The sequence below is a fragment of the Camarhynchus parvulus genome, chromosome 6 (genome assembly GCF_901933205.1).
Source record: "Camarhynchus parvulus chromosome 6, STF_HiC, whole genome shotgun sequence".
NCBI classification, from domain to species: domain Eukaryota; kingdom Metazoa; phylum Chordata; class Aves; order Passeriformes; family Thraupidae; genus Camarhynchus; species Camarhynchus parvulus.
The window spans coordinates 20407384-20434640 of NC_044576.1; the positions used below are offsets into that span (position 1 = coordinate 20407384).

General features: G+C 36.5%; 1 protein-coding gene across 1 annotated transcript in view; it reads left to right on the plus strand.

Moving 5' to 3' along the window:
* Window positions 1-26249, plus strand: part of DNTT (DNA nucleotidylexotransferase) — a 74169-nt gene extending 47920 nt beyond the window's left edge. Inside the window, exons 9-11 of the mRNA XM_030951472.1 lie at window positions 6188-6451; window positions 7890-7973; window positions 26163-26249. Coding sequence (XP_030807332.1) covers window positions 6188-6451; window positions 7890-7973; window positions 26163-26249 — 435 coding nt within the window. The remainder of the gene's footprint in view (window positions 1-6187; window positions 6452-7889; window positions 7974-26162) is intronic.
* Window positions 26250-27257: the final 1008 nt, after the last annotated feature.

Here is a 27257-nt window from a genome sequence, read left to right on the forward strand (position 1 = left end):
TGATATCTGTGTTTGAAAAAATGCACACATCTTCAGGGTCCCTTCCAACCCAAAGTGCTAGACAATTCTGTCATTTCTTAGAGGAGTTGCTCATCTAAGGGATGGATTTTTAGTTGTTTTGTTGGAAGTTTTTTGCTCTTTTTTTTTCCTTTCTGTTCAGCTCTTCAGTTTCCATCAGCTTTAAAGTTGGAAGTGTCTCATTTATAACACATGCAGGTAGCTAAAATATTCCTGGGCCAGAAAAATACAGTATATTGGGAAAAATAAACTTTTGTTTTTCTTCTACTTTTCTAGCCAGCTGAGATATTTTTCAGCATTTACTACCAACGCTATTCAAAGAAATAGACTGCATTTCAACAAGTAAAAGGCCAGCACCCTGAGGTGAATCATCAAGTGCTTCACTGCTAAGTCAAGTCAGCTTTCAGTGCTGACAGGCTGCAGAGGATGCTTTTGAATTGATTCTTGAGCTGTGTACTTCAATTAATGTATAATGGGTTAACACATGAAAGATTAAAAACATCCAACTGCACAGAAGCTTATGTGACTGTATGAGGTTATCTGTTTCAAGATGGTCAAAATCTTTCAGCTGGCTTTGATGGAAGGGCCTCAAACTTGTTTTTTCCCTGGTAAAATGCAACATTAGCTGAATTCCTCTTCTTCCAGTTGATTTTTGGTCTTTAAATGTTAAAAACTTTTATTAATTATTAATTTTTTAGATTTTTCTCATTCCTCTGTGGAAGCTGTATGTGTTGGAGTAGATTGATAGCAGGTACTATTTAGACTACTCAAAAGCAATGAAGCCATGGCAATTAATGAGTGCTGAGGAAATACTCTATTTTTATCAATTATTTTATTATTAATGTATAGGTCCTTTCACAGTTATTATATTCCCTATACTATGAGAAATGTTGCCTTTCTTCTTAGAATAGGTCTTTTCCCTTCTTATACACACTTGAATCTCTAGGAAACCAGGTATGGGTCCTCCAAAAATCATGCTTGTTATAATAGAGCAGAATGGAAAAGTGACAACAGACCAAGGCTAGAGCCTGCCCTGAGTGCAGCCTTTCATTCCTTCTTTTCCACCTACATTACTGAGAAAAATAGCTGTGATCTGAGAAGTCTGACAAGTACTGAAATTTTTCAGTTCACTTTGAGCTGTTTTCATTAAAAGGAATTGAAAGAAAAGAAATTGAAAATGAATTGTTCTTACCGGTTTTCTTGTTAAGGGGGCTATTTGGTAGAAAGGAGAGCAGGCAGAGTATGGGAGGCCAAGGGTGGCCGGGAGTTTGATAAAAGGATTAGGATTCCTCTAGAAATCCCAGCATGTAGAACATGTCAGAAGCAAATGGTCATGGAAACCAAACCCAAAGAAGCTGGGTTTAGTTTAAAGCTATGGACAATGATTTCCTGTGTTCTGTTTGTCCTCCAGACATTTCATGGTTTATACTAGTTACACTACCTCTCTACTGTGGCATTTGCAATATACAGGCTTTTACTGGCACCACCGAAAAACAAACTGCCAGCAAAATCAAAATGCAAAAAAGAAAGAATTTATACACCTCTTGCCTTTTTATTATCTTTGATTTCCAAGGGAAGAGGGGAGGACAGAAAAAAAACCCAAATAAAGCACTTTGTAGCTTTTTGCAGTAGTCTGCATCACAGCTTGCCACTTTGCTGCTCCTTCTAAGCCCATATTAATCGATGTACATCACGCAGGTCATGATGTTGGCTTCTTTTTGGCAGCTCTGAGTGAAGGATTCAACCATGTTTAACTTCTAAATTATGGACCACAGCTTTAAACAGTTTAAAGGGCCTTTTTCTTATCTCAAAAGTTTAGTGTTACAAGATCCTTCCATTGAAAGCTGCTGAAAATGAAGTGGCTAAGTCAGCACCATTATGGTCTTTGATGCAGCATCACCGGGGATAAACAGGCTGGGGAACAGAGAACACAAAGTCTTCAAAGTAGAGTGGCAAAATGGAAAAGCTGTGATGCAGTATACAGGTTATGGTCTTCATGGTTCCAAAAAGCCTCATAAAGAAAGGAAGAAATTACTTCTGTGGGTTAGAGCTTGAAAGTCTGCGGGCAAACAGGCTGAGCCATCTGTGTCGATGTAGCTTCATTCACATACTGTGAAAAAATGCCTTCATTTTTTGCTGAAAACCTGTATAGCTATATTTAGCACTGTTCCTGTTATATTCATACTTTCAACAATGGAAGATATACTGTTACTACAGGCATTCCTGCACTCTTCAGTTTTTCCCTTTATATTCAGGTAAATATAATGTTGTTTTTTTTTCCTTTGGCTTTAGGAAAATGAGTGATGGAGATGCCTACCTGTGCTTACCTATTTTAATATATTACTGGTCTGGTTTAAACTTGAGTATTCACCCTTGATGAGGTGATCAGGAAGGGGAAGGTTTGATGTCCCATTAAAGAGGATGGTGAGGAGCAAGTAATATTTCTTCTTTTGCTGGAAACAGATTTTTGGGAACAGGGTTCACAGGAAAGCCGCACATTCATTATTAAGTGACAGCTGAATTTTGCCAGCAACAAAACCTGTTTCTAAGACAAGATACACAAATTATTAAGAAGCCAGAGGAAAGAACCTTTAGTTTCAGATGAAAGAGTGCATAAGGATGCTGAGCTCCTTTGGGAACACATATTGTCTCATCTTTCTTCACAATTCATTATGAATTTTTTTGGTTCATTCTGACTCAGATGAGGAAATTCTTACCTAAAATAGATTATTGCAAGGTGGTTAGAGCACTGAACATGAGAGATCTTGGCTTAAATTTCTTTAGAGAGAGTACAGGGCTGAATCTGATTATCCTGCTTGTGAGGTTATTGTATAAAGTAAGCAGAAGTGTTCCATTTCCTGCTGTGTTCTAAGTGGAGATCTGGCATTTCTTAAGACATGTGATCTTTCTGGGGTGTACTGTATAGCTGTGTGTGGGTGAGTAGGTACATGTAACTCTGTCTGTCTGTCTGTCTCTTTATCTTGCTCAGCAGTGCAAATGCCCATGGCATAGAAAGGTAAACACCTTCACTGATGGAATCCAGCGCTGATCTGTCCATTGCTGTCAAAGCCAGGCTGCTCCAGACATGCTCAGAAACAGATCATTCTCACACACAGGGAACTTCAAGATGAAAAAGGAGCCCAGGCAGCTGTAGGTTTATGCAGCAGCTGCCGAGTTTTACACTGCTGATCAAACCTTTGATGCCATTTTCTAGTGACTTCTTATCCTAAAAGGCCTGACTTCTCCCAAGCATCAGTTCCTTTAGCTCTTTTACTTTATAGAATTCCATCCGTCTCATCTAGGTTGAGATTTTTTCCAAATTAACATGCTACATTCTATTTTGGATTAGATATAGGAATTTCACTGGAAAAACAAAAAGAAATCCAGTTTCACTTAATTAAACTGTCTCAGAAGGAAATTTAGGGCAGCAATGTATACATTTCAGAAGAACATATTGGATTACATTTTCAGATGATATAAAATGATCCTATTTGGCTTTAGCAGAATTAATCCAGCTCTTGCAACAATTATGAATAATGACAGCATGTAACACTAAATATGGAAGAAGATTCCATTTAATTAAAAATGACTGAGAATGCTAGTGACCGTATTTGATTGATTTTTCAGTGATTGATTTAATATTTTTCTTAAAAGTCATACTTTTCCTCAATTTGAACACGGATTTACTCCACTATCAATGCTATTGATATGCTCAGCATATTTAAGTAAAAGTGTGCAGTCATTCTAAAAACGGAAAATTGTTGAGAGTCTTCACATAACTGTTCTAAAAAATACATTTAGTTTTGATGGTGTTGTAAATTTGAAAAATTAAAATGCCCACACTTTAAAACTTGATTGTGTAAACAAGACCTACAGCACTTTATGGTGTACAGATCAATCTGAAATGTGCAAGGAACTGCAGATTCCCTGACTCAGAGTAATGAGAGAAGGATGCAGCTCTGCAGGCAGCAGTGTCCAGAACTTCACACAATCTTCAAAGCTGACTGCCCCTTCAGGCTATGCTTTTTCCAAGTGTACCTAAGTGCATTTCACCTTTACTTTGTGGGGCGATGGTGATGTCCACTGTCTAATTATACTAGGTTAATTGGAAATGCTATCCCAATGTATATGACCTAGGCTTTGGCTCCTATTAATGCTGATACCCTGACTTCTGGTATATACTGTGTAGTGTCCCAAATCTCCAAGAGCAAAAAAGAAAAATGAAGCAAAAAATGAGAAAATACTGCTAAGTAGCTAACAGATTTTTACAGAAAATGGGAAGAATATTGGTGCTTAATCAAAGCATGAATTCATCAATTAATCGTCAATGATGAATGATATTAAAATTGTTTTTATTAGCATTAAAAGCAAGAAAATTAACTTGAACGGAGTACAGTTTATCAAAAAAAAAGCAGGAAAATAAGCAGTTATGCATTAACACTCAACAGCTGTTTTGAGTCTATATTTGGAAAGAGCAAGCATCAGTGCCTTGTGACATTGGGGTAAAATTAAGAAAAAATTGCTGTTTTAAAGATAGATATTACAGAGCACCTGCTAAATTTAAGCATTTTCAAATCAGCAGACTGTGAAACTAGTAATCCAAGACCAGAAGCTACATAAGGAGTTTTCTCATATCAGTTTGTAATAAATCTTCATAATCAAGAAAAATTCCAACAAGTGAAAGAATACCAACTCAAATCGTTATCATTAAAAAGGTTGGCTCATTGACCCATGGAAAGCCTATAACTGATTTCCAGTAGAATAATGGGATTGTTAATTTGGAGCTATCATCAACAAAAAGCTGGAGGCTAAAAATATAATAATACATATCAGAGTCTCTTCATGGAAATCATATCGTGTTAAGTGTTTTTGATATACCTTTTCTTTGGGGAGGGCCAGAATTATAATTCTGAGTGATAAAAATAATTTTATTACTGTAAAGTATTCTCTAAGGCATTTAAGATATTGTCATGTAAAGTTTTCACACCTGCACTGCATAAAAGAAATAATCAAAATCTGGTTTTTAATACTGAGGTATTCTTCCAAAAACCAGTTCTTTGTTACCTTGGACATTAAGAGTCTTATCTGGAGACTCTTTGTCCTGGTTTTGGTCCAGATCAGAGGGAAGGGCCACGACCAGACCCTAATGTTATTCAATATCACTTTCCACCATTGCCAGGGATGGGGGAAAGGGACTTTCTCTCTTCCTAGAAGAAGGCTTTTCCTTCCAGTGGGAGAAAGTGTGGTAGTTGAAATGGTCTGGTATTTTACATTGTAAATTGTTTCTTTGTCTTATACCTTCTTTTATTAATAGTGCTGCTGTTACTGTTTGTTGTCTTACCTCATTGCTGTTTCCAGGAAATTGTTCTTATCTGAGCCCATGATCTTTGCCTTTTGTGTTTTCAGTTGGGGCAGGGGAGGGAGAAGCAAGAGGAGTGGTTTTAGCTGGGCTACTAAATAGGAGAATACCATTCCTAAACTACAACACCATTGTAGTTACCAACTGGCAGCCATCAAATAAAACCACTTATAGGCACTCTCAGTTCAATATTGCAATTTGAAAACACCCCTAATGCAGAGGAAGAGAATGTGTAAACTTTTGAGTGATTTTAGAACAGAAACATGAAAGTGATCCAAGGACATAAAGAAATGGCATTCGCTCTGAGCAAAAGACATGGGCAGGGATCTTCCATCTCTGGAGACTCCAGACCTTGTCACAAGGAAATCTCATGCAATAGATACGGTCCAAATGGAATCTTCCGCTTTGGAATCCCTCAGCAAGACTGTACACTGGACTAATCATCTTTTTCCAGATGTCTGCCACATAGGAACACATCAATCCTTACTCAGAAATTTCTAGAAAATTAACTAGAAAAAGGCTTAGGAGAAAATGAGGGAGGGGAGGATTTGCAAATTCTATCTCTTTAGTACAGGGCAGGACCTCACAACTGTCAGATATCTACCAGTGCAGATTTCCCTCAAGTATTTTTCCAAAGTCTGGAGCTGTTTCATGTCTCTCCTTAGCCCAGATTTACCCTGGCACAGTTCCTTGTTTACTGAAATTACATTTCACATGAATTTTTAAGACAACCATCTAGAAACTCTGGAATGACCAGAGTTCTAGTAAAACCAGTTCAGCAATTCAATACGAACAATATCTTCTCTTCAGGGCTTACTTCTTTACTGTGATATCATTGAGTCAACATTTGTAAAGGAACAGCTGCCAAGCAGAAAAGTTGATGCCATGGATCATTTTCAGAAATGTTTTGCAATTTTAAAATTATATCAGCCAAGAGTAGACAACAGCACTTGCAACACGTCAGAGCAATTGGAAATGGCAGAAGTCAAAGACTGGAAGGCAATCCGTGTGGATCTGGTCATAACCCCCTTTGAGCAATATTCATATGCTCTGTTAGGCTGGACAGGCTCCAGGGTAAGTAACCACAGCACTGTATGTTTTCTTAGCATTGCAAACATGTTTGTGTTGTTGCAGGACTATTCGGAGTTCATGGATTTAAAAAAATATTTCTGATGTCCGCACATCACATCTCATACTGTCATCCACCCCTGTCATGGGTTGGAGCTGATGAATTCATCACTAACATTTATGGATGTCTCACTAGGAGACTTAAGCTCTATTTTCCTTGAAGCTTAGTGTTTAGGTTTATGAACTGGAGAGGTTTTTGGTCAGTTGTGTTGTCTTTTACATCATGATGCTGTTAACAAGCAATTTAAATGGTTCCTGAGTAGAGATGATTTGGAAAGCGTCACATAATTACAGGAAATTAAACATTTGAGGAAGAGATATTCTGAATTGGAACTTAATTTGTTTTGTAGGAAATTGAAAACAATTTGATATCTTTCTTTTTGGATTAGATCAAATGTTTTGTTTCAGTTGCATTTTAATTGACTCCTTCAAATTGTAAAAAACTGGAAAAAATTTAAAATTAGACTTTAGTTTTGAACCAGAATAAAATATATTTTGATTTATATTTTAATAAGAAAACTTGAAATGATAGCTACTTTCACAATAGACACTAGTTAGCTGGCATAATATAAAATAATATACTATTTTCAAAACAAAAAATTCTGCCTAATGCAAACGCAAAACTCAAATGACTAATCTCTCTCCAGACAGAATTATTTTTTAATCTGTTCTACATGCTTGCCTTCTGATGTTCATTTTTTAGGGAGTGTTTACATGGTACAATGGAGAGCTTCTGAGCCTGCTCTGAATTATCTTTTTGATGTGCTGGAAGCAGTACTGGTGCCTTGCCACTCTGTTCTACTCAGGTTAATTGGAAGCAGGATGGTTTAGACCAGGCAAAATGTTGAAATTGATGTGTTCTCCTGCTGAGTTTGAGTTACTTCCGTCACTTTTTTGAGATAACAAAATGTATTTATTTGGACTTTGGATTAAGTTCTGCAGACTTTGGGGTCCTTTCTTATCCTGGAAGTGTTTGGAAACTTAAAAGCCCTTCTCTCCACTCTGTAGATAGGAGTCTACACTGAAAACACACAGTGTGAGGCCCTTTGGATGAGTAGGCAATGACTTCTTTTTTCTCTGCCTCACTGAGCTCCTACTCCCTGTTGGGCTAATTCACCTACAGACTGTGAGAGCCCATCACAGCTTTACTTTCTTATACAGAGCCCAACTGCTGTCACAGTAACTGACTGCAATGATGGACAGATGCAAATGTTTGGATTCCTTATCCAACATTTCCCTTCAGATGATTGATTTTATCAGACTATATTCCTTTATTAAAAGTAATTTTTGGCCCTTAGTTTATTATTTGGTTTGGTGTTAGAAGGTGCAAAGGATAAGAATTTTGGTTTGTGCCTGTATTTGATATTTGCTCTATCTTTGACAGCAATTTGGACGTGACTTGCGGAGGTATGCTGCACATGAAAGGAAGATGATATTGGATAACCATGGATTATATGACAGGAGAAAGGTACTGTTTATTCTCAGAAATAAAGCTGATGTGTTTTTATTTCCAAGTGTGCATTTCCAGTTAATTTTTTATCAAGTATATAGAATATTTTAGCTTGATTTTTTGGTAAAACAGTTCCACCTTCACATGATTTAGTTTCACTGGAACAGCCTGATTAAATCTGAACAAGTAAGCCTGGAAATCTTTTTTTTTGGCAATTGTGGGGTAATTCCTGAAATGTAACAAGAAACAGGAATTAGACATTTGTGTTTGATAGGAACTGTGCAGCCTTCACAGAAGTGAGAACAAACCATCTGCAAGTATTTGAAAAAGGCACTTCACTGCTCCTCTGTCTCAGAAGAAGAGATCATTTCTGTGTCCCCAGCACACTTTAAACTCATATTGGTCTGACATTGCAAAGGAAGAGGGGATACTGAGTGGTACAGGCTCAGTTAGAAGGCTTGAGGAAGTTTTTGCAGAGTATGATGCTAAGTAGGGATTAGGGATCATCCTGCTTTTAAAGCCCTGCATTCAGAAGTCTGGGTGGAGTTCTGTTTAGTCAGGCTTGGCAGCCTGGGGAGTAATTGGTATAATTTCTGGTATGAAGGCTCTTGGCTGCAGTTATACTGATCTCTGCATTTATGTGGCTTAATGTCTGTGTTTGTATGAGGCCATTTAAATAATAAGCAAAAATCAATACTGAAGATGCTTATTGATGTCAATATAGGGAAAGGCAAAAGTACCATGCCAAGATTTTACATGAATCTTTCCTATATATTCCTTATAGAATGGAGACTGCTTTCAGCACCCCTGCTTACATCCAGTATTGTCTCATTGCTTCTTTCTGAGATGCAGGAGTGATCTAAGCCATCACTCCATTTCAGCTGTCTCCATATGTGCGCATCAGGTCCAGAAGCTGCTATAGCATCCTCAGTTCGCATGGAAACCTGGGGAAATGATCAGGCTAATTATCCGTTTAGTCAGATATCCTGTCGCCAGCAATTGTCAATACTGGATGCTTCGGAAGAAAACATAAAATCAATAGTAGATAAATACGCTATCATGTATCTAAAGAGGATGTTTCTTCACAACACTAGGGATGATGTCAGTGTATTCCTGCCTGTCTTTTATATTTTGAAAGTATTCAAAATATATATTCATTTCATCAACATAATATGGTTGATGTTATTATCTGCACATTAATATGTGCTCTGTCAATAGCTTTTTGGGTGTAACAAAAAATGGCACTAGAGAAAACCAAAGAATTTGAGGAATGCCAGTGTTATTTTTTTGTATGCAGCAAAAATTGCCTGCTTGGTGTATGAGTATGTATCCCTATATCTGCTGCTTTCACTCAGAGCCCTGAGACTTTCAGAGATGAAAAATTGACACACTTCTTTCATGAATAACATAAATCAGTATCATTTTTTCTTGACTATTTTTAGGCTTTATAACTGATATACCATTAAAATCTTTCTGGGGAAAAAAAAAAAAAGAAGTGAGTTTCCATGTGTTTTTGACTGGATTAGCCAGGATGATTCACAGATAAATGATGAGTTTATCTTCACAGTATGCTCTAGGAAGATGTTCTTGTCATCCCAAATTTTCAAGTAAAGAGCTGAGGCAGAGAAAGATTTAAGGTCTTAAAAATTCATTGATTTCAAAGGCTCTGCATTTTCAGTGTCCAGCCTTAAATTTCTCCTGTTGAGTATCTGCTTTGGAAATTTGAAAAATCCAAAGCAATCTGCACACCCAAGTTGTGGTTCCCCAAACCGTCAGCTGTAACTGTAATTTAGTCTCCAGACCTACATGTCTGAGTCTCAATTTACATTTCCTCAGTTCCTCAGCTGTACTGCCCAAAACTGAAGTAATTGACCTAAAGAGAAGGCTGAGAAAAAAAAACTCAGAAAATTTTCCTTATTCCTTATCATAAGGCAGGAGTTCTTGACAAAGGCAAAGACAAACCTGCAAAACAAAAACCATACTGAATGAAACCCAAAACACCCAGACCAAATCTTCAGGGAAGATTTCAACTGTCTTGACCACAAAGTCCTTAGTCTGTGATTTCCATATATCAATTGAGGCACGTGGTTGGGCCAGCTGTCCCTTTCAGGGAGGGAATTTGCTTTCAAATCTATCATCATTCCCCTTGCCCCTCAATATCTAGGTCTACCATTTCTCATTTAATTGCAAACACAGCTAGTTTACTTCCAAAATCTGGTTTTTACTGTAAACCACGCAAGTTTCATGCACTGCAGATGCACTGCAGATTTCAAACACAAGAAGTTGTGTTAATATGTTGACACAGCAGAATACTGGTCTTGTTTCTGCTGCAGTCTCAGAAATAGCTAAATTACATTAGCTGATTTTTTTCACACAGAAAGCAACTTCTAAGGCAGATATGCAATATGAAAAATTTCAGACCAGGGAGCACTGAATTTATAATCTGTTTAAGACAGGTTCTTTTTTCAAGTGGTGTTATTCTAACAAGAAGCTGGGAGATAACTCTCTGGCAAGTATACGAATATTTATAATCTATGTGTTAAATTCAAATATATTTAAAAATATTTTTAACTCTACAATATTGTATTAGGTTATTCCCACAAATGACAATTTGAATAAAAACTTTCCATACTGCCACCCAGTGTGTACTAAGATCAGAAATGTGCAGAATACAGCAGTGGTGTCTGTCTGTGAAATTTGATGGTCCATAGTGGAAGAGCAGACGTTTGCAGTAAATTGTGTGGCTGCCAGGGTTGATTCATTTTTAGGGTCATCAGAGTAGTTAGCTTAAAATAAATGATAAAAATAATCCATAATTTGCACAAGGAAACATATGCCCAAATTGTAAAATGTTTAAGGTTGGTTTGTTGGTTATTTTTTATATTAGCTATGAAGAGCAGAGAATCTACTTTATTGCAAGCCTTGTGCTTTTCTTTTAAAATTGTGTACTCATAGGGAACAATTAAAACGTGGGTATTTTATCTGTACTGCCTCATAAAATTGGATTGGAACATGAAAATTTGTATTTCATAAGTGTATTTCTCTTTTTGAGATGAAATCTTCCTTTCATAAAGCTAAAAAAAATCAGGAAGCAGATATCCCTTCTGCGAACTGCTCAAGATCCCTCAACGCAAGCTTAATTAAGATTAATTAGGGACCATATGTGAAAACTGAAATGCATCTTTTCCATATTTCTCTCCTGGTCTGCTGAAGAGAGGTCATCTTATGTCACTGGCTCTGTCCAGGCAGACAAACCTTCATGCACAGCTCTAACAGTCACTGGGGTGTATTGGCTGGGGTAGAATTTGGGAGCTGGACCAAATCCTTTTTGCTTCATTCTTTTATTAGTCTGTGTGTGCGTACAGAAAAAGGTATAGGAAAATCAGAACGAGTCAAACTATTCCTTGATCCTGCAGAAGACCAAGTCCTTTCCTTAAAAAACACTTGCCTGTCATCATTTAAATTTTTTCAAGTCATTATAAGAAGTTAATTGACCATGCTATAGCAAATATTAGTTGCTCTTATTTAATTTCTATTTGGTGGAATGTAACTGTACTTGTAAGAGAATGTTATTCATTACAAAAGAAAGCAATTTCCTGATTTGCTCTACATTTCAATATATAATTCAGTATACTTTATTCTTCTGTATTAATATTTATCAGCTGTTTGGCCCAGATGCTTGCACTGTGGCCCACTGTTGAAACGTGATGCGTGCCACAGAATCCCAGATTCCAGTGTTCAAAGGGCTGCAGCAGGAGAGAGTCCTGCTTACTTTAATGTATTTCCAAAGGGATTCTAGCAGGAATTGGGAGCATTAACACAGCAGTTAGGAATCAATTACATAGCTTTGCAGATGGGAACAAAAGGAAGAGAAATTTTCTCTGGGGACTTGTTACAAAGTTACACTGTGAAATTATTCCTCAGCCTTGATTTATTTTTTTTTCTTTCTAGTGTGAATTTTTTCCATATATTTGTTGGTTTTGGAAGACAGTGTGCAATTATCAAACTAATGATTTTTTCAGTTCTGTAATAAGAAGGGCATTTTATAGATCTTCCTTTCTTAGGAAAATTGTGACAAAAAAATTGAAAATTTGCTACCAATTATCTGTCAGCTTCTTTTACATAAAAAGATGAATGTATGTCCAAATCTGTGTGTCTGTAGAGCTGTATACTAAAGGTATGGAAATTAGCACTTGTCTATTCCAACCTGAGGTATGTAGTTCCTGTGATTTACACCAGCTGGAGGTCAAACCTTACAGAATAGAGTTCACTGATCAGTCACAAGGAAGAAAGAAAAGTTGTACGTTCCCCATATCTTATGGTACTATTGCTGCTACAAATGGCATGCCATTTTTCTGAATGGGCAAATAAAATTCTCATTGTAAAACTTTCCCTATTAATGAGTGAACAATATGCTCTCTAAGAAAAATAGAAATGATTTTGCAAAAAAAACCCCAAACCATTTTTTCTGTGTGAAGCATAAGTCAGGTCAGCTGAACTGTAGGCTCTTTCTTGGAAAACTTAAGGTCTTAGTCCGTAAACCAGGACATCAACAGTTGTTTTGACACTCCTCTTTGTTGGATTAGGAGGCACTTATCCCTTAACCCACAATAACATTTTTTGTGTGCAATGTGCATTGTCTCTGGACTAGTGGTGTGCGTACTAGGGCATTGTTGGCAAGTTTTGACAACATCCTGACAGCTTTTTACCTGGGTGAAATAGAGAGAGATCTAGTGCATCTAACTGTTTCATGTCAGGATGGCATGTGGAGCAGTTTCATAGCTGGATTGTGGCCATGTAGAAAGTGTGTCTCTCCTGCATTTTACACACCACTCACTAATGGAAATTCTCAAACCAAGTGTGAGATTGGAGGATTGAATTTGTCTTGTAAATTCTGATTTATAACTTGTATAAACCCATTTATTTTCACAATATTCCAGAAAATCCCTTTCAAGTCCAATTATTCCTTCATGTAGCTCATGGCAGCAAAAAGAAGTGATGTAAATAATTAGCATTGGTTATTTTTGTGAAAGAATAGATGGAGTTCTTGGGGTATAATAGATTAATTGAATTATTTGCATATGAATGTTCTTGCACTGACATTGTAGGTTGATTTTTTTTGTAAGAGAAGGATCATGAGCTCAGTGTTATTTTGAAGAGTCATTGAGGCAGAAAGCAGCTATTAATTTTATGTCCCATGTAAATTTAAGATGGGAAATAGGTCCCTTAATGTTTTCTATTAGAGAAATATTGGAAAAAATATGACACTATTCAGATGACTGATTGATGATTGATGACAATTTTGCGTTTAAAAAACCTTGTATGAATTTGAATGGCATGAAATGTTATTTAGTTGTTGAATAACAAGAGAGGTGGTTTATATAACTGTTCTGAATAACAAACTCACAAGATGCTCTGAAAACTTCATAATGGGACCCTGCCTTTCAAGCCATTAAGTGCTATGCAGTTATACTGAATATAGTAAGATTCTGTGATCCCAGATTTTTTAAGAGAAAGTTTACTTTTTCTTGGGCAACCATAATAAGCATGAAAGGGGAAATTTATCCTGGGATTTCTTTCACACTGTGAAGCTCACATGCCCTCAATTGTCACCATCAGTACTGCAGTGTCCTTTACCATTTGCCTACAGGGTGAACTCCTATCTACAAAAAACCTGACTGACTCTTCAGGCAGGTCTTGTCCTGCCTGCCTTAGCGGGTATCTGTAAAGCCAAATAAAGGTGTGATTACAGCCCCAGTAAATGGCTATTTTATGATAGCAATGCTCTGGTGAGCTGGCTTTGGGGTGTCTGAATTCTGCTACTGCCCATGTTTTACCCCAGTAGCTGCTTCACAGACAACCTCTGTGTTTGCAGCAGGCAGCCCTTCCAGCCATGCCTGGCAACATCCTTGAGCCTCTAGCCTCCCTCATAATATTCCAGTTTTTCTGTGGCTGAATCTGCATCTATGTTGTGACTTTTATTTTGAAACATGACTTATCTGACAGTGACCATGCTGGTGCAAAAAGTCATTTTCATGTGTTCCTGTGGTGGCTTGGCTCAGAGGACAGAAACTGCTCTGAGGAAGCCAGACTGATTGCAGGTGGTTGGGCGGTTACCTGCCCTGCCAGAACTTTGTAAATATGGCTCCTAATAAAAAGCCAGCTTTGTTTTTCAAGCAGGTATTTTTTCCTTTCACTGCCCAACACATTACTTCTCAAAAAATTTTATCATCAGGAAGAGCTGTCTATGATTTTTTAACCTCATTTTATTATATGAAGTTGTGTAATATTCACAGTGTTTAATTGTGTATTCAGTAGTTACAGTCTCTAAGTCAGTTTTTTGGTATCATCTGAGAAAATCTACTCCACACTACCTTTCATTGAAAAAGCTGGTTGCAGAAGTTTATTTGCACAGTAAAAGAGACATTTTTTATGATTCTGTAAAACTGGAATCTTATGGTCTTATTTTGGCAGATGCTGCTCTAAAATGATAAAGTTATAATGGTGATATAATCAGCCTTGAGAACATCTTGATGAATTAAACATGCTGCAGCTGCAGAGTTTGCTTTAGACATCTGCAACAATGACTGGATTAAAGCTACAGTAAACATAAAGATCCAAAATTTATAATATTGATTTCCACTGTGCTCTCTGCAACTACCTGAAAGGAATTTGTAGCCATGTGGGGCTTGGCCTCTTCTCCCAGGCAACAGTGACAGGACAAGAGGACACAGTCTCAAGCTGCATCAGAGGAGGTTTAGATTGGACATCAGGAAGAATTTCTTCACAGAAAGGGAGATTGGGCATTGGAATGAGCTGCACAGGGAAGTGATGGAGTCACCATCCCTGGAGGTGTTTAAGGAAAGACTGGATGTGACACTCAGTGCCATGGTCTGGCTGACAATGTGGTGTTGGGTCATAGATTAGACTTGATAGTCTCAGAGGTCTTTTCCAGCCTAATAGATTCTGTGATTCTAAGATTACTACAATTAAACACTGAGTGATAGTAAAGAGATGCACATACTTTCATTTATGTTTTAATTCTCACTCTCACTCAGGAAAGTGGAAATTGCTTATGTGATTTGGATGATTTTTTCTTTTTGCACCTGGTCTTTTTTTTTTTAAATTAAGAATTAAAATAATCTACTTTTCTTACTTCTTGGTAAGTGAAAAAATGATTATACATTTTCTTATGTGCTTAAGTGTGCTTCTCCTTAGCATTTTAAATGTTTCTCATACAGCATATGATTGGTCATTTTTACAAAGTTTGCATGTAATTCATTTATATATTTAGCTAAACCTAATCTCTTTGCAATACCAAGCTGTACATCTAACAGAAAGATAAAAGTACCTAATTGTCATTTCCTATGCTCAATGTGTTTTTGAGCAGTTCAGTGAAACCTGTATTGCTAATGAAATGACATCTCTCAAAATGCATAAGTAGGTGCAGATCCTGAATATTTTGACTATACCTTTTTACTCATTTTAATTTCAAGGGCAGTAGAGAACCAATAATTTTCAGTTGTGTTAATTCAGTTATTCAGTCAATATGCTGGGGTAAGTTATTGAATGGGGGGGTAGGTTACTGAGGCTCATATTTCTGTCAAAAGAAAAAGTAATTAACTTGGGAAGAAGCTAGGTAGAGAGGAAGCTGGAAAAGGAAACAGCTGAGGACCGGAGAGGAAAATGGCATAGGAAGTGAGAGTCAGAAGGTGATGGTGGATGTACAGATTTGATAAGTACATGCAGAGTGGCTGGAAAAAGCAATGGGGAATGGAAAGGGTAGATTTAATTAGCAGCTCCATTGTGGAAAGGAATCTAGGTTGGTTGAAGACACAACTGGAAGCGACCACAAAAATAGAATGACAGGGAAGAGATATAAGTGGAAGTTTGATGGGCTGAAAAATAAATTAAATTCATCAGGCTAATGCTCTAAGCTGGCAACAAGAAGTAACATTCTGCTGCCCCAAATAACTGAGTAAACCATGCATGTCTCACTTAACTCTGGATATGGTGTGAGAGCAGCCTAGAGCTACATTAGAAATCTGAGAGCAGGCATCAACAACTTAGCACAGGGGAGTAGCAAACACAGGGAGCTAGAACCGATAGAGATTATAAAAGCTCAGTTTCCTAAGACTGATTGATCCCACATTGGTCTGCAACTCAAGATTGTGTCAGTGCTGTCAGCAAATATTTGTTAGCCCTGTAGCACAGTACATTTCCTGCCTTGTGAACAAAGCCTAAGCATCTTACAGGATTTCAAGTAAGCAGCATTTCTTTGAAGAAATGAAGTCTCTATGCATAAACATAGGAAAATTGAATTAAGGTCAAAATTCAATCCACCACATTCTGGGATTTCTTAAATTGCATGTGTTTGATTTTGCAATACCAATAAAGTTCTTCTGTAGTGGTTTGTTTATAGTAATCCCATATGAATTACTCACAACTGAGTTTTGTTAAATCCAGGATTCTGCTTTTTTCTCATTTCATTCAGCCTTACAAAGCTTTATAAGGTAAAATACAAAAACCCAACAGTATTTGACAAAGCTGCTGTAAATAGCACAGACTTAAAGTGAAATGTGTGTATAGCTACAGTGAAAAAGGAAATAATCCCTGAGAATATTTTTAAGGACTTGGTGGTAGTACAGAGATTGTCAGAGAACTGCAAGGACAATAAATTTTTGATCTGTTTTTGTATACAACTGTGTGCTATTTAACTTGTTAAATTTTTTGCCTGTGCTGTCAGACAGGAAGTTCCAAGTTTCCTTTCACATTATGTGCCACAAACTAAAAGCATTTTTGTCTGGATGGCAATGTATTGTGGAACGTTTTTAATTTTTAAAATTGTAATGGGAGATTGGAATGCATAACAATGTAGTGTTTTGCAACAAAGTAACCACAGATCTGTCGTTTTAAACTGACAATAGTTCCATTTTATGTACAATATGGTCTTGTTTACAAATTAAATTTTAGCAAATTCTGTTAAGTCAACAGATAATGTTTTTTAATATTTTATTTTTCAAACTATCAGTACTTCAACACTGGTCTTTTTCTTTCTCCTTCTTCAAAACTACTTGGACTAAGTAGATTACATGTAGAAAACATGAAGATATTTTGTTATACTGTGTTATGATACAGCTGGGTAAGTGCCTAGAATATTCTAATATTAGCCTTATTATTCTATTTTACTTGATTAATTTACTTGTTACTGTTCAGAATTTAATATAAATAAACCTCTAACAAGAGCTAGAGATGAGTTTAAGAGAAACATTGCAGTCTGGTATTTCTGATTAAAAGCACAGGACAAGTCCAGTGGTAAGATGAGAATTTATGATTATGGCTTCTATTACATTCAAAAATTATTCATGCCCAGAATTATTGGAATAAATTCCACTGCATTATTTTGCATCAGTACCATTACATACGATTTTGCCTGAGGGTATCAAGTCAATGGGTAGTGCTTGCAATACTGCTTTTTCAATCATGCTTTGTTATACTGTCATTTCAAAAAGTAATTCTTCTCCCCTCTGATTTATTTATCATCTTGTTTGTAGCTGGCTTAGGAACAGATTAGATTTTATTTTAAGGCAGGCATGCTGATGTGAATATTGCTGCAGAAAATACCAGTTAAACCTTAAAATTACATATGGAGATAATATATTGTCAGAGAAACTTCAGGTTATTGCTACTGAAAACTGTTATGATACTGTCAAATGAAAAATGCACTGTGTCTGCAAATGTTGTGGGATATTATTATTGAATTTTTAGACATACTTCACATTTCTAGCACAATTAGTACTTCATCATTTATGTTCTATAATTATAAATTTGTTTGTGCTGTTGGTAGTTTCATTCACAAACAGCTTAAATAGTAAAATGTCTAATTACAAGTAAAGCAAAAATCACCAATAGCCAGTCTTTAAAACAAACCTCTTCAAAAAAACCAAATGAAAAACATCGGGAAAAGCACAGAAGGAAAAACACTTGAAAGGTGCTAGTCATGTTTAGGAAAGTACTAGAGGACAGATTGCCAGATGTTGTAACTATCCACAAAGTGTGAACAATGTGTGCTGACCATAATGAAGGCAAATCCTGATGGTTAATTACTGCACAGTTCCTTGGGGCTTGATTCTGTAATGTTTTTTTCATCAAGCAGTATTTCATGGTGAGAGTGTTGTCTGACAGAGTACTGGTGGAATGATCTGCTGTCCCTCTCAGCAGATAGCAATATGAGTATCAGGACCATGAAGAAGTTTCATTTTTCCGTGGTACTTTCCAGCAGTGTTCATACTATGCAAGACAATCATTGAGTACAATTATTTGAAAGCTCTTACCTAATGACAGGATTGTATGCTTTTTTATATGGAAATTGCTTTACTTAGCCTTTTTTTTCTTCCTGTCTTTCCTCCCCACTCTCTCCATAAAATAATTTTGCTTGCTGTGAAGATCACTGCACACAATGACTCTTGTTAGCACTTTGTCTACCTGATGATCAGCTGAAGATTTTAGAGAAGTAGCCACTATTTTACAGGCCAGTGTTATGTTATATTCCCATACTTTCTCTGTCTATTGAAGGCACTCAACCTCCTGTCAGTCAGTGCACTGCAGGAATTTATGGATCTTCCATAAAGCTTTCTCTGCAGTTGCTTTACAAAATTCTGGGTCTGTAAGTGGTGTAAAATTGTGAAGCTATTTGTTATGCTGAGGCTCAGAGCAGATTTATGTTTTCCACCAAAGATGTACAACATTCATTCTTGTAAAGTTAACAGTAGCATAGAGAAGGAAGAGAAAATTCTGGCTTCGTGCTCAGTGCTTGCAGAGCCTGCTTTCACCTTGCTCATGGCAGGTCAGCAGAGAGGAATGGAGTGGGCTGTGATGCTGAAGGTAAGGCTGCCTGGCACAGTGTGACAGACCTGAATGACAGCTGGAAATTTTGGTGCATGGGCTGCAACTGGTCATGGAGAGATCAAAGAGATGCACCTTCATCTGTTAAAGAGAAATGGAATCATAGTGCCTGTGGCTTAACATTGATGTCACTAAATTCCGATACTGATGTCAATGATTTTTAAGTGTTGATGGTGGCTCTGGGCTCCTCTTAGTAATTTTAGTAAAAATCTCTCTCTGTTACCATATGTATTCCTTTTTGACATATAGCATATGAAACACAGCCCACTCTCCAGCTTAAGGTGATGCTCAGTGACTCAAGTTCCACATGGTAAGGGGAGAAAATAGCATGGAGCTAGGTATTTAGGGAAGATTTTAAAGAAATATGCTTGGGAGTGGATAGCTTTCACTCACATTATTTGTATTATTATAAGCCACGGAATAAATCAATATAAACCAAGTAATTATGCTTGTGTTTAGGTTAGTAAACTCAAATATAGACAAAACCACATGATAATTAAGTCAGCAAAATGCTTATTTTCCTTGAAATCAGTTCCTAGCTATTGTTATGAAGAGTTATTATGCATTTTCTAATAGGTTTCCTCAGACCTTGTGGTTTATACTTTTTAGAACTCCTGTCTGCACCAGTTAACCAATAAATCCAGTCTGCAAAATATCGCTCCAGAAAGTGATTGCTTTTTGATAATGAGGAAGGTGGGAATATATCTTTTTGCAAGTAAATAACTTTTGAACAGGGAATAATTGAAACACTTGAAGTTTGCAACATCCTTTTTTTCCCTTCCCTGCACCTGCTTCTTTTGCTGAGTCACTTTCCAGGCACTTTCCTGCACCTTCCTCTCAGAAACCCACTAACCCACTCATCCATTCAGATGAAGCACAACCAGGTTAAGCTTTTTATTCAACCTGCTGCAAGGCCCTAATTAAGTCTTAACTAAGGCCTTAATAAGTTTATCTCAAGTATTGCTCTATTCTAGGTGCCCTTGTTTGCTTTTTCACTGGCTGGTGGTTGGAGTAAATTTGTGTGGCTCTGTAAATTTTGGCTTGAGTAAAATAACTGAATATATATAATATAACTGAATCGTTATATTAGATATTTTAGTCTGAGTTTGCATCTACCTGAATTCAGAAGTGTCTGAACTCAAATTCCACTGAAATTTTCACTTCACTACTTTCTTCAGTTTTACCTCCCTGTCTTATTATGTGTGTTGGACTCATTCTCCATGTGGAAGTTGCTGAACTGCAGAAGCCCATCAGCATGTTCAGTATGGTGAGAACTGTTAGCATGGGGAGGGCCTTGAGGAGGTCATTCAAGTCACTCATTCAATAACTCATCCATCCAGGTTTGACTTTAGCCTTTTTCTACCCTGTTACTGACACCCTCCATTCTGTCCTCTCCTGCTTTTTTTGTTGTTGTTTTTTACTTATTTTTAGAAAATGTTAGTTGCATCTACATATTTATGATTCCAGGATATGCCTAATTAAATTTGATGGAGATCAAGGATATATACAACTCAAAGTGTTTATTCTGGGACTTGCAATAACTTAATTGTCAATAAATAGAATGTCCAATTAGTTGTGCCGTGGAGTGAATTTGGATAATTTTTCATCAATCAGTCTGTATAATCTGATTGCCTCCCTTCTGATTGACCTTTCTGGGAGAAGATGTAAGTCTGAACTAAAACTAACATATGCTCTGCCTGTCTGTCTTGTCTTCTCTTGGGTTTTCCTGACTCAGTTGCTTTGACAGTGGTCCTTGTCACATCCAAAGATTCTTAGACATCTGCCTTCAACACATTCAACGGTTGGCCTTGGAACTCAAGTTTCTGTTTTAAAATTATGCTTCCCTTGCTAGAGAATGACTTTTTTATGACCTCTGTGTTTTCAAGTTTACTTTTTGTTGTGAGCTAATGGAGGTATTCAGGCTCGTGAGGCAGCTCAGGCTTCCCAGTGGAAAACAGCATTGAACTTGTATGATTTCTTAAGGCTTGTTTGCTAAAGTTCACCAAAAATTCAGGCAGCTCACTGTAGTAAAATGGAAAAGCCTTTGGGATGTCTTTAATTTTGCACAGAGTCCTTCCTTTTCTTCTCACTGGATTTGTGTGCTTTCAGTCACAAGCACCTTTAACTCTCAAAAATAGCAAGTAAATGCAATTATATAGGTAGAAAGCACTAGGTGGGTGCCTACACATTTTTAGCTTTGCAAAATGTGACCAGTTGATGGAACAACATATTTATTGCTTTCTGGTCTCTTTTTTCTTTCTTTCTTTTCTTACCTTTCAGGCAGGCCTCATTTCTGTTTTTGAAGAATAATGTAGAGCAAACCCCAAAATTTTCTTGCAATTCTGATCATACAGTAAATGAAAATGTGACTACTTCAAGCTTCCAAATGTCTTTTTATTTCTTTTCTCCTCAGTATTTTGTGGATTAAAAGAAGTTGCTTGGGGCTATTGTCATGTATTACATTTAATATTCATATATCAAGAAAAAATTTATGTGCTACAGCTACTTATTTAAAAATATTTTAACAGTGGTTTCTATGGCATTCACAGAAATCCTCCCATAAAAGTGTGGGTTGTTTGCACCTCTTCTAACTTGTTGGTTTTATTTCAGTATATGGTTATTTCAACCTTTTCACAGATGAGAATAAATTTAATGCTCTTCCCATTTATTGTCAGAACCTTGCACTGTACTCGATGAAATAGGACCACTGAGGATAGAAGATAGCTGCAGTCAATCTAAGAATTGCAGGAAATGTTGAAACAAAAATACTTCAGTGCATTCTTTTGTGGATATGTGATTGTACAAACTTCCTTGATGCAGTGCTCAGACTGTCTCACAAGCTGAATATTTTCGGCTTGGTATGCAGTAGTTTAGGTCAAAATAATCCAGAAGTGACAAAATGATGAAATGTATACCCATACTGTCAGGTATACCTTATAAAAGGCTGATTTAGTAAACACAGCTTCTTCCTAAAGTTTCTGCAGTGCTGGTGTGACCCATGTGCCCTGGTGGTGCATCAACACCTGAACTGGAGAACTGGCCCAGGGGCAGAGAACAGGTGGGATAACACTTGGGTCAGGTAAACACCCAGAACATTCCCACTGGCAATCATGTGGCAGATATGATGCATTACCTAAGTTTCTGCCTTCACAATTCTTTCTGTAAGCTCCTTTTGTTAATTATTTCTAAGAATGCAAATGCTGTTTGAGCAAATGGGATCAGAGAAAAAGGGAGTGTGACCAATTTAATAGCCTTGTACTTTTAGTCTGATATGCCATTGAGGTATATTCTATCAATTGTGGGTCTGACATTATGGTGCACTGCTTCACTGAGTGCCATGGCCTTTCATATCTAAAGAAGCTGTTTCAAGGAAAGTAAGCAACATCATCTTTTAATTTGTCCCAATTATCTTTAATTAAAACTCTTCAACTGACTTGACATAAGTGAGGGCTTGTGAAGATGTCACTGAAGTGACAAATACACGTGTAAGAAATTTAAGGTGCATTGTGGTATCTTCGACAATGTCTGATTAAGCAAGTCCTATTGCTATCATCATTCATCTACAACTGACTTTACCCATAAATATTATTTTTAGAATGGACTCTGTCCAAGCACAATGAACAATTAAGTTCCAAGTTTGCAAATGACAGTCTGTCCTCTTCTTTTCTGTTGTTCATTTATCATAGTCTTGCTTACGGCCACTGTGATAATTTGAGATGTAAAGTGATGGGGGTTTAGACTGCTTGGTATTTATCATTCAGTGTACTGGTAGAACTACAAAGTTAGATATGATCACATTGTCATTGTCATATCTCTACTTTAATGATTTTTAAAAGAAAAGGAAATATTAAGGTCATTAAACTGATGTGAATATGTGTCACATGTTAAACAATATGAAAATCAGTGATAGAAGGCAAAAATTAAATTTAAAATCCCTAAACATCTTGTGTAAGATTTTGCCATTTTAAAGCATGCAACATAATCCTGAACACAAAGTAAAGGTTAGAATAAATGAGTATGTTAATGGCATTCCAGGTGCTTGTCTAGAAGCAAAGTTTTATCAAAGAATGTTTTGTAAATTACTAACAAGGTACTGTTGGCAATAGTTTCCATGCCCTTCCTCCCCTCCCCAATTTATTTCATGTAACAATACAGCAGGAGGAGTCCAGACAGACCTCAGTGTTCATGGTCCTTCAGGGTCTTTTGCAAAAGGATGTGTCATGTATACAATGTTATAATTTTCAAAAGGATAATGAAATCTGCTAGACTATGACTGCATTCTTTCTGAATTACAGCTGTGAAGCATATAAGTGTCAGGGCTCTGAAAAGAATAGGAAAAAGGGGATATGGAAGGAAATTGATACTTTAAGAGTGCAATTTGGCTGTGAACAAATTTTCCAATAGTTTATAAAGCAGAGTTATACCAGTAATCAATTAGGAAACTTCATACTTAATTCTTGTTCTTCAGCTAATACCAAGGATTATAAGGATTTAAAGAAAGAAATTAATCAAATTTCCACCATGTGTCTCATCTTCAGAACAGTGGATTTCACATGTACATACAAACCTGGAGTACTTCACTGTGCAGCAGATTCTCTTGGTTCAGAACCATCAAATCCCATTTCATTAATGATAATATGTGGTACTAACTTCTATTTTTGAGTACTTCCGACTGATTTTCTATGTTCATCTTGAGATGGGCTAAGTAGTAATGAAATGCTATAGTGACAGGCTAAGACTTATTCATAGTATTACTTAAGTGTAATAGAGTATTTGTTTTGATATTGGGCAACACACTGTTATTGCCAAGCAATTTGGTAATAAACAGTTGGGTATCAGTCTGCTTGGAATACAATTAAATTTGTGTCTTTCAAGAAGGCTGTGCTGTTGGCTATTGCTGATTTAGATAACTAAAACAAGAATTCTCCTTTATTAAGTAACAGTTTTGTTTTGCTGGATTCATCGAATTAAAATGTGATATGAAACCAAGTGACATGAACTTTGGCAGTGATAGGATTTCATAAAGCTGTGCTAGCTCTGTGCCTTCACTGTCTGCTTCTCTTTCATCAAAAGTATTATTGATCATTGATGCCAAAATGAAAAATAAGTGGTAGCAACTCATATAAGAAAACATTTGGATGGCAATTGCTCTACATTAGGTGTAGTTAATGGTCATGTTTACAACCACAGATGTAATATTTACATGCATTGAAATGACAGAATTGATTAAATGCAATAAGAGAAGAGTGTACCAGAAGCTCCAGAGCATTGGTTTTTTGTAAATTTGATTGATGTTGGTGAGGCATGTTCTGGATCTCCAGAATATTAGTAAGAAGATGAAATAAAATCACAAGTAGGCAAGCAGTTCATTACTTGTCTTGAGGAAAAAGAAAAAAAGCACGAAAGAATGGTAGCGAATGCAATAATCAAATTTGCAGCACTGTATAAGCATAGATTGACATAGAAGGAAAATCATAGGTTATGATTAACATTAATAACACTCACATTGCTAAAGCAGTTGGCAGATATCAGCCAGAGATTCATTTAGAAACATTGCTTGTAGCTACTGAGAATGGTATTCAGCATCAAATACTTTGTGTTAGAAATTTTCCCTGTCAAGCAAATGAAATGAGTTTAGCTTGCAGGAAAACATAAAGTGACAGAACAAAAGAAATGGAATGCAATTTGGGGTCCCGGAGATATGAAGAACTTCTATTAAAGAGTGTCTGTAACATCTGTCTACAAGTGTAAGATTTTTTTTTCTTGTTTTACTTTTGTTCTTTTTTTCTTTTTTTGTAGTAATGTAGGTGTATGGATTACCCTCTTTTTCTTAATAATACTAAAAGAAAAAAAAAAGAAATAGCAAAAAAATCCCTAAAATCCTATCCTCCCAGGAGACACTTGAGGAACAAAATCTCAGTATTGTTATTCAATGGGCAGTTGTTGGTGTCTTTCCTTTTCTTTTATCCTGTTCAATTTATTTTTTCTACCATTTTTTCCTTGTCCTGTCTATGTGAAAAAGTTCAGTATTTCTGCTGTTCCATGTTATTTGTAGGTTCCTTTCATTCCAGAATCTGACATTTGAACTTCCTAGGAAAAAAAGGGATATTATTTCTCTATGCTTTATAAGCAATCTTTGCTATTGCAGAGACAACTTTAATCACTCAGCTCTTGGTTGTGAATCTCTAGTGCCAGAAGTTGTTCCACCATACCATGACCATGGTATCTGGCCCATCAGATACCATGTGTCTATCTGATCTAATCATGGGCTCCTCTTCCTGACCCATTCCCGTGGGTGTGCTGGACAGCACAGCCCTCCTGGAGGCACGGCTCAGCAGCTGACAGAGCAGAGGTGCTGCTGCTGGCACACAGGTTCCTAAACATTGGGGTAGTCAGAGATTCTCCTTACTCAAAGGAATTTATCAGTGGGTTCTCCAGACAGCATCTCCTCTTTCACAGTAGTGAGTAAAGCTAGAAACTCAACCCTGAAGTATTCACAAGAGTGAATTGAGTTTGATTATTCAGAGTTACTTGAGTAACTTGAGTTTGATTATTCAAACACTGATTTAGACTTCGAATGATTCAGGAAATGCTGAAATATTGAAATATCTTTCTTGCTTCCAAACTCTTAAATTGTGAGAGTTTTACTGTTTTAATATTCACCCACCTTAGCAGCTTTTAAAATTATTATTGTACTTTAGTGATGAAAGGAATGCATAAGGCTATGTACTTTATTATATCAGCCATCATGCAGCATGTAGGCTTGTGAGTGTTCCTGTGTAAAAATAATCTCCTGTATTATCAGAAGTGCAGGTATAAAAAACAAAACTGCCTTGTACTGTAAAATATTCAGGAGTGTGTGTAAAGAATAAAAAAGCTTGGCTTTTAATTGATGCTCTTAATTCTTGGCTATGGACAATTTGTGTCACCATCAAATCAGTTTGAATGCACTTATAGCGAACATTACTGTATTAATTTAAAAACATTTACGATTTCATGAAGGAAGTCCAGCTATTGACCCTTATGGAAGGGAAATGTAAGTTGGATTTGAGGGTATTGAAAAAGTAAATCAAAACAAAGTTTTAAGCTAGTCATTAAAAGTGAAAACATCAAGCAGCATTAAAATTCTTTTTTAACTTGCTTTTGCATTTCAGGGTAGGCACACTGATGAAGACAGTGTATTCTACAGAGGATACAATGGGTAGAACTGTCAAATATTAACTCCTTTTCAACAGCAAAAAACTTCAATTGAAATTTCTTTCTAACACCCTTATTGACTTTCCTTTTAATTTTTTTTCACAGAGGATCTTTCTCAAAGCTGGAAGTGAGGAAGAAATCTTTGCACATCTTGGCTTGGATTATGTCGAACCATGGGAAAGGAATGCTTAAAATTATTTGCCAGTGTACATTCATCAGTTGACTGCAATGGTCTTTCTGCCCACCTTGCAGTCTGGTATAGTTATATATACATATATAATAAGTATTTCTGTGACAACAAAAGAAATTAAATAAGTATTAGAAGCTACTTGCACTTGCTAATGTTCCTAGAAGACAAGAGTTTAAGTTTTTCAAAATCTATGCAGTCCTTTCTAGTTTTGAAGCTTCTACATGGGAGTGATAAGACAGAGCTTGTTTTGGGGGGAAAACTTGGAACTGGTGAGATTTTTGCTTATGGTAGGAATTTAACATTAGTATGAACAATACTTGTTTTTTAAAGTAGTCAGCTACAACAATATGTAAATAATTCAAAACATTTGAGCTGAGTCAAAACATTACTGAAATGTATGCTGGTCTTTAACTGAATTTCTTATGTATTTTGCTGAATCCATGTATAAAATTGCTCTGTGTATAAGGCTTAATGACCTAGGCAGTAACTACTTTGCAGTCTCAGCAACTTTAGGCTTCAGCTCTAATATTTTTACAGGTAGGGCACCATTCTACAAAAACTATAAACAAGTTGATAATTCAGTGAGGGTTAAAAAACATTTCACAGGAAGGGATTTTGAAAGGGAAAGTGGAATCAATTAGTAGCAATCTTCAATTGTGTAGAAAAATACTACAAATTTATAGTACTGATTTGGACTGAAGGGGAGTCAGGTTATGAGATGTAATGGTCCTCAATCAGGAATTTGAATCATAACCTGCATGAAAACAATGGTTTTAAAGTGTCAGGCTGGTGACTGCTCCAAGACAAAAGATTTTAATTATCTGTGTTCAATTTAGATAGATGGAACTTTATTTACTAATAAGTGTGAATGCATTGGAATGAGATTTTACTTGAGCTGTTGGGCTATTGGCTGCTCTAGAGTGGTATTCCCTGTCTTTAGTCAGAAATTCATGTAGGATGTGAGAAACTTTCTGATAAAAGCCCTACAAGATATTTTGGTTCCAGAAAAT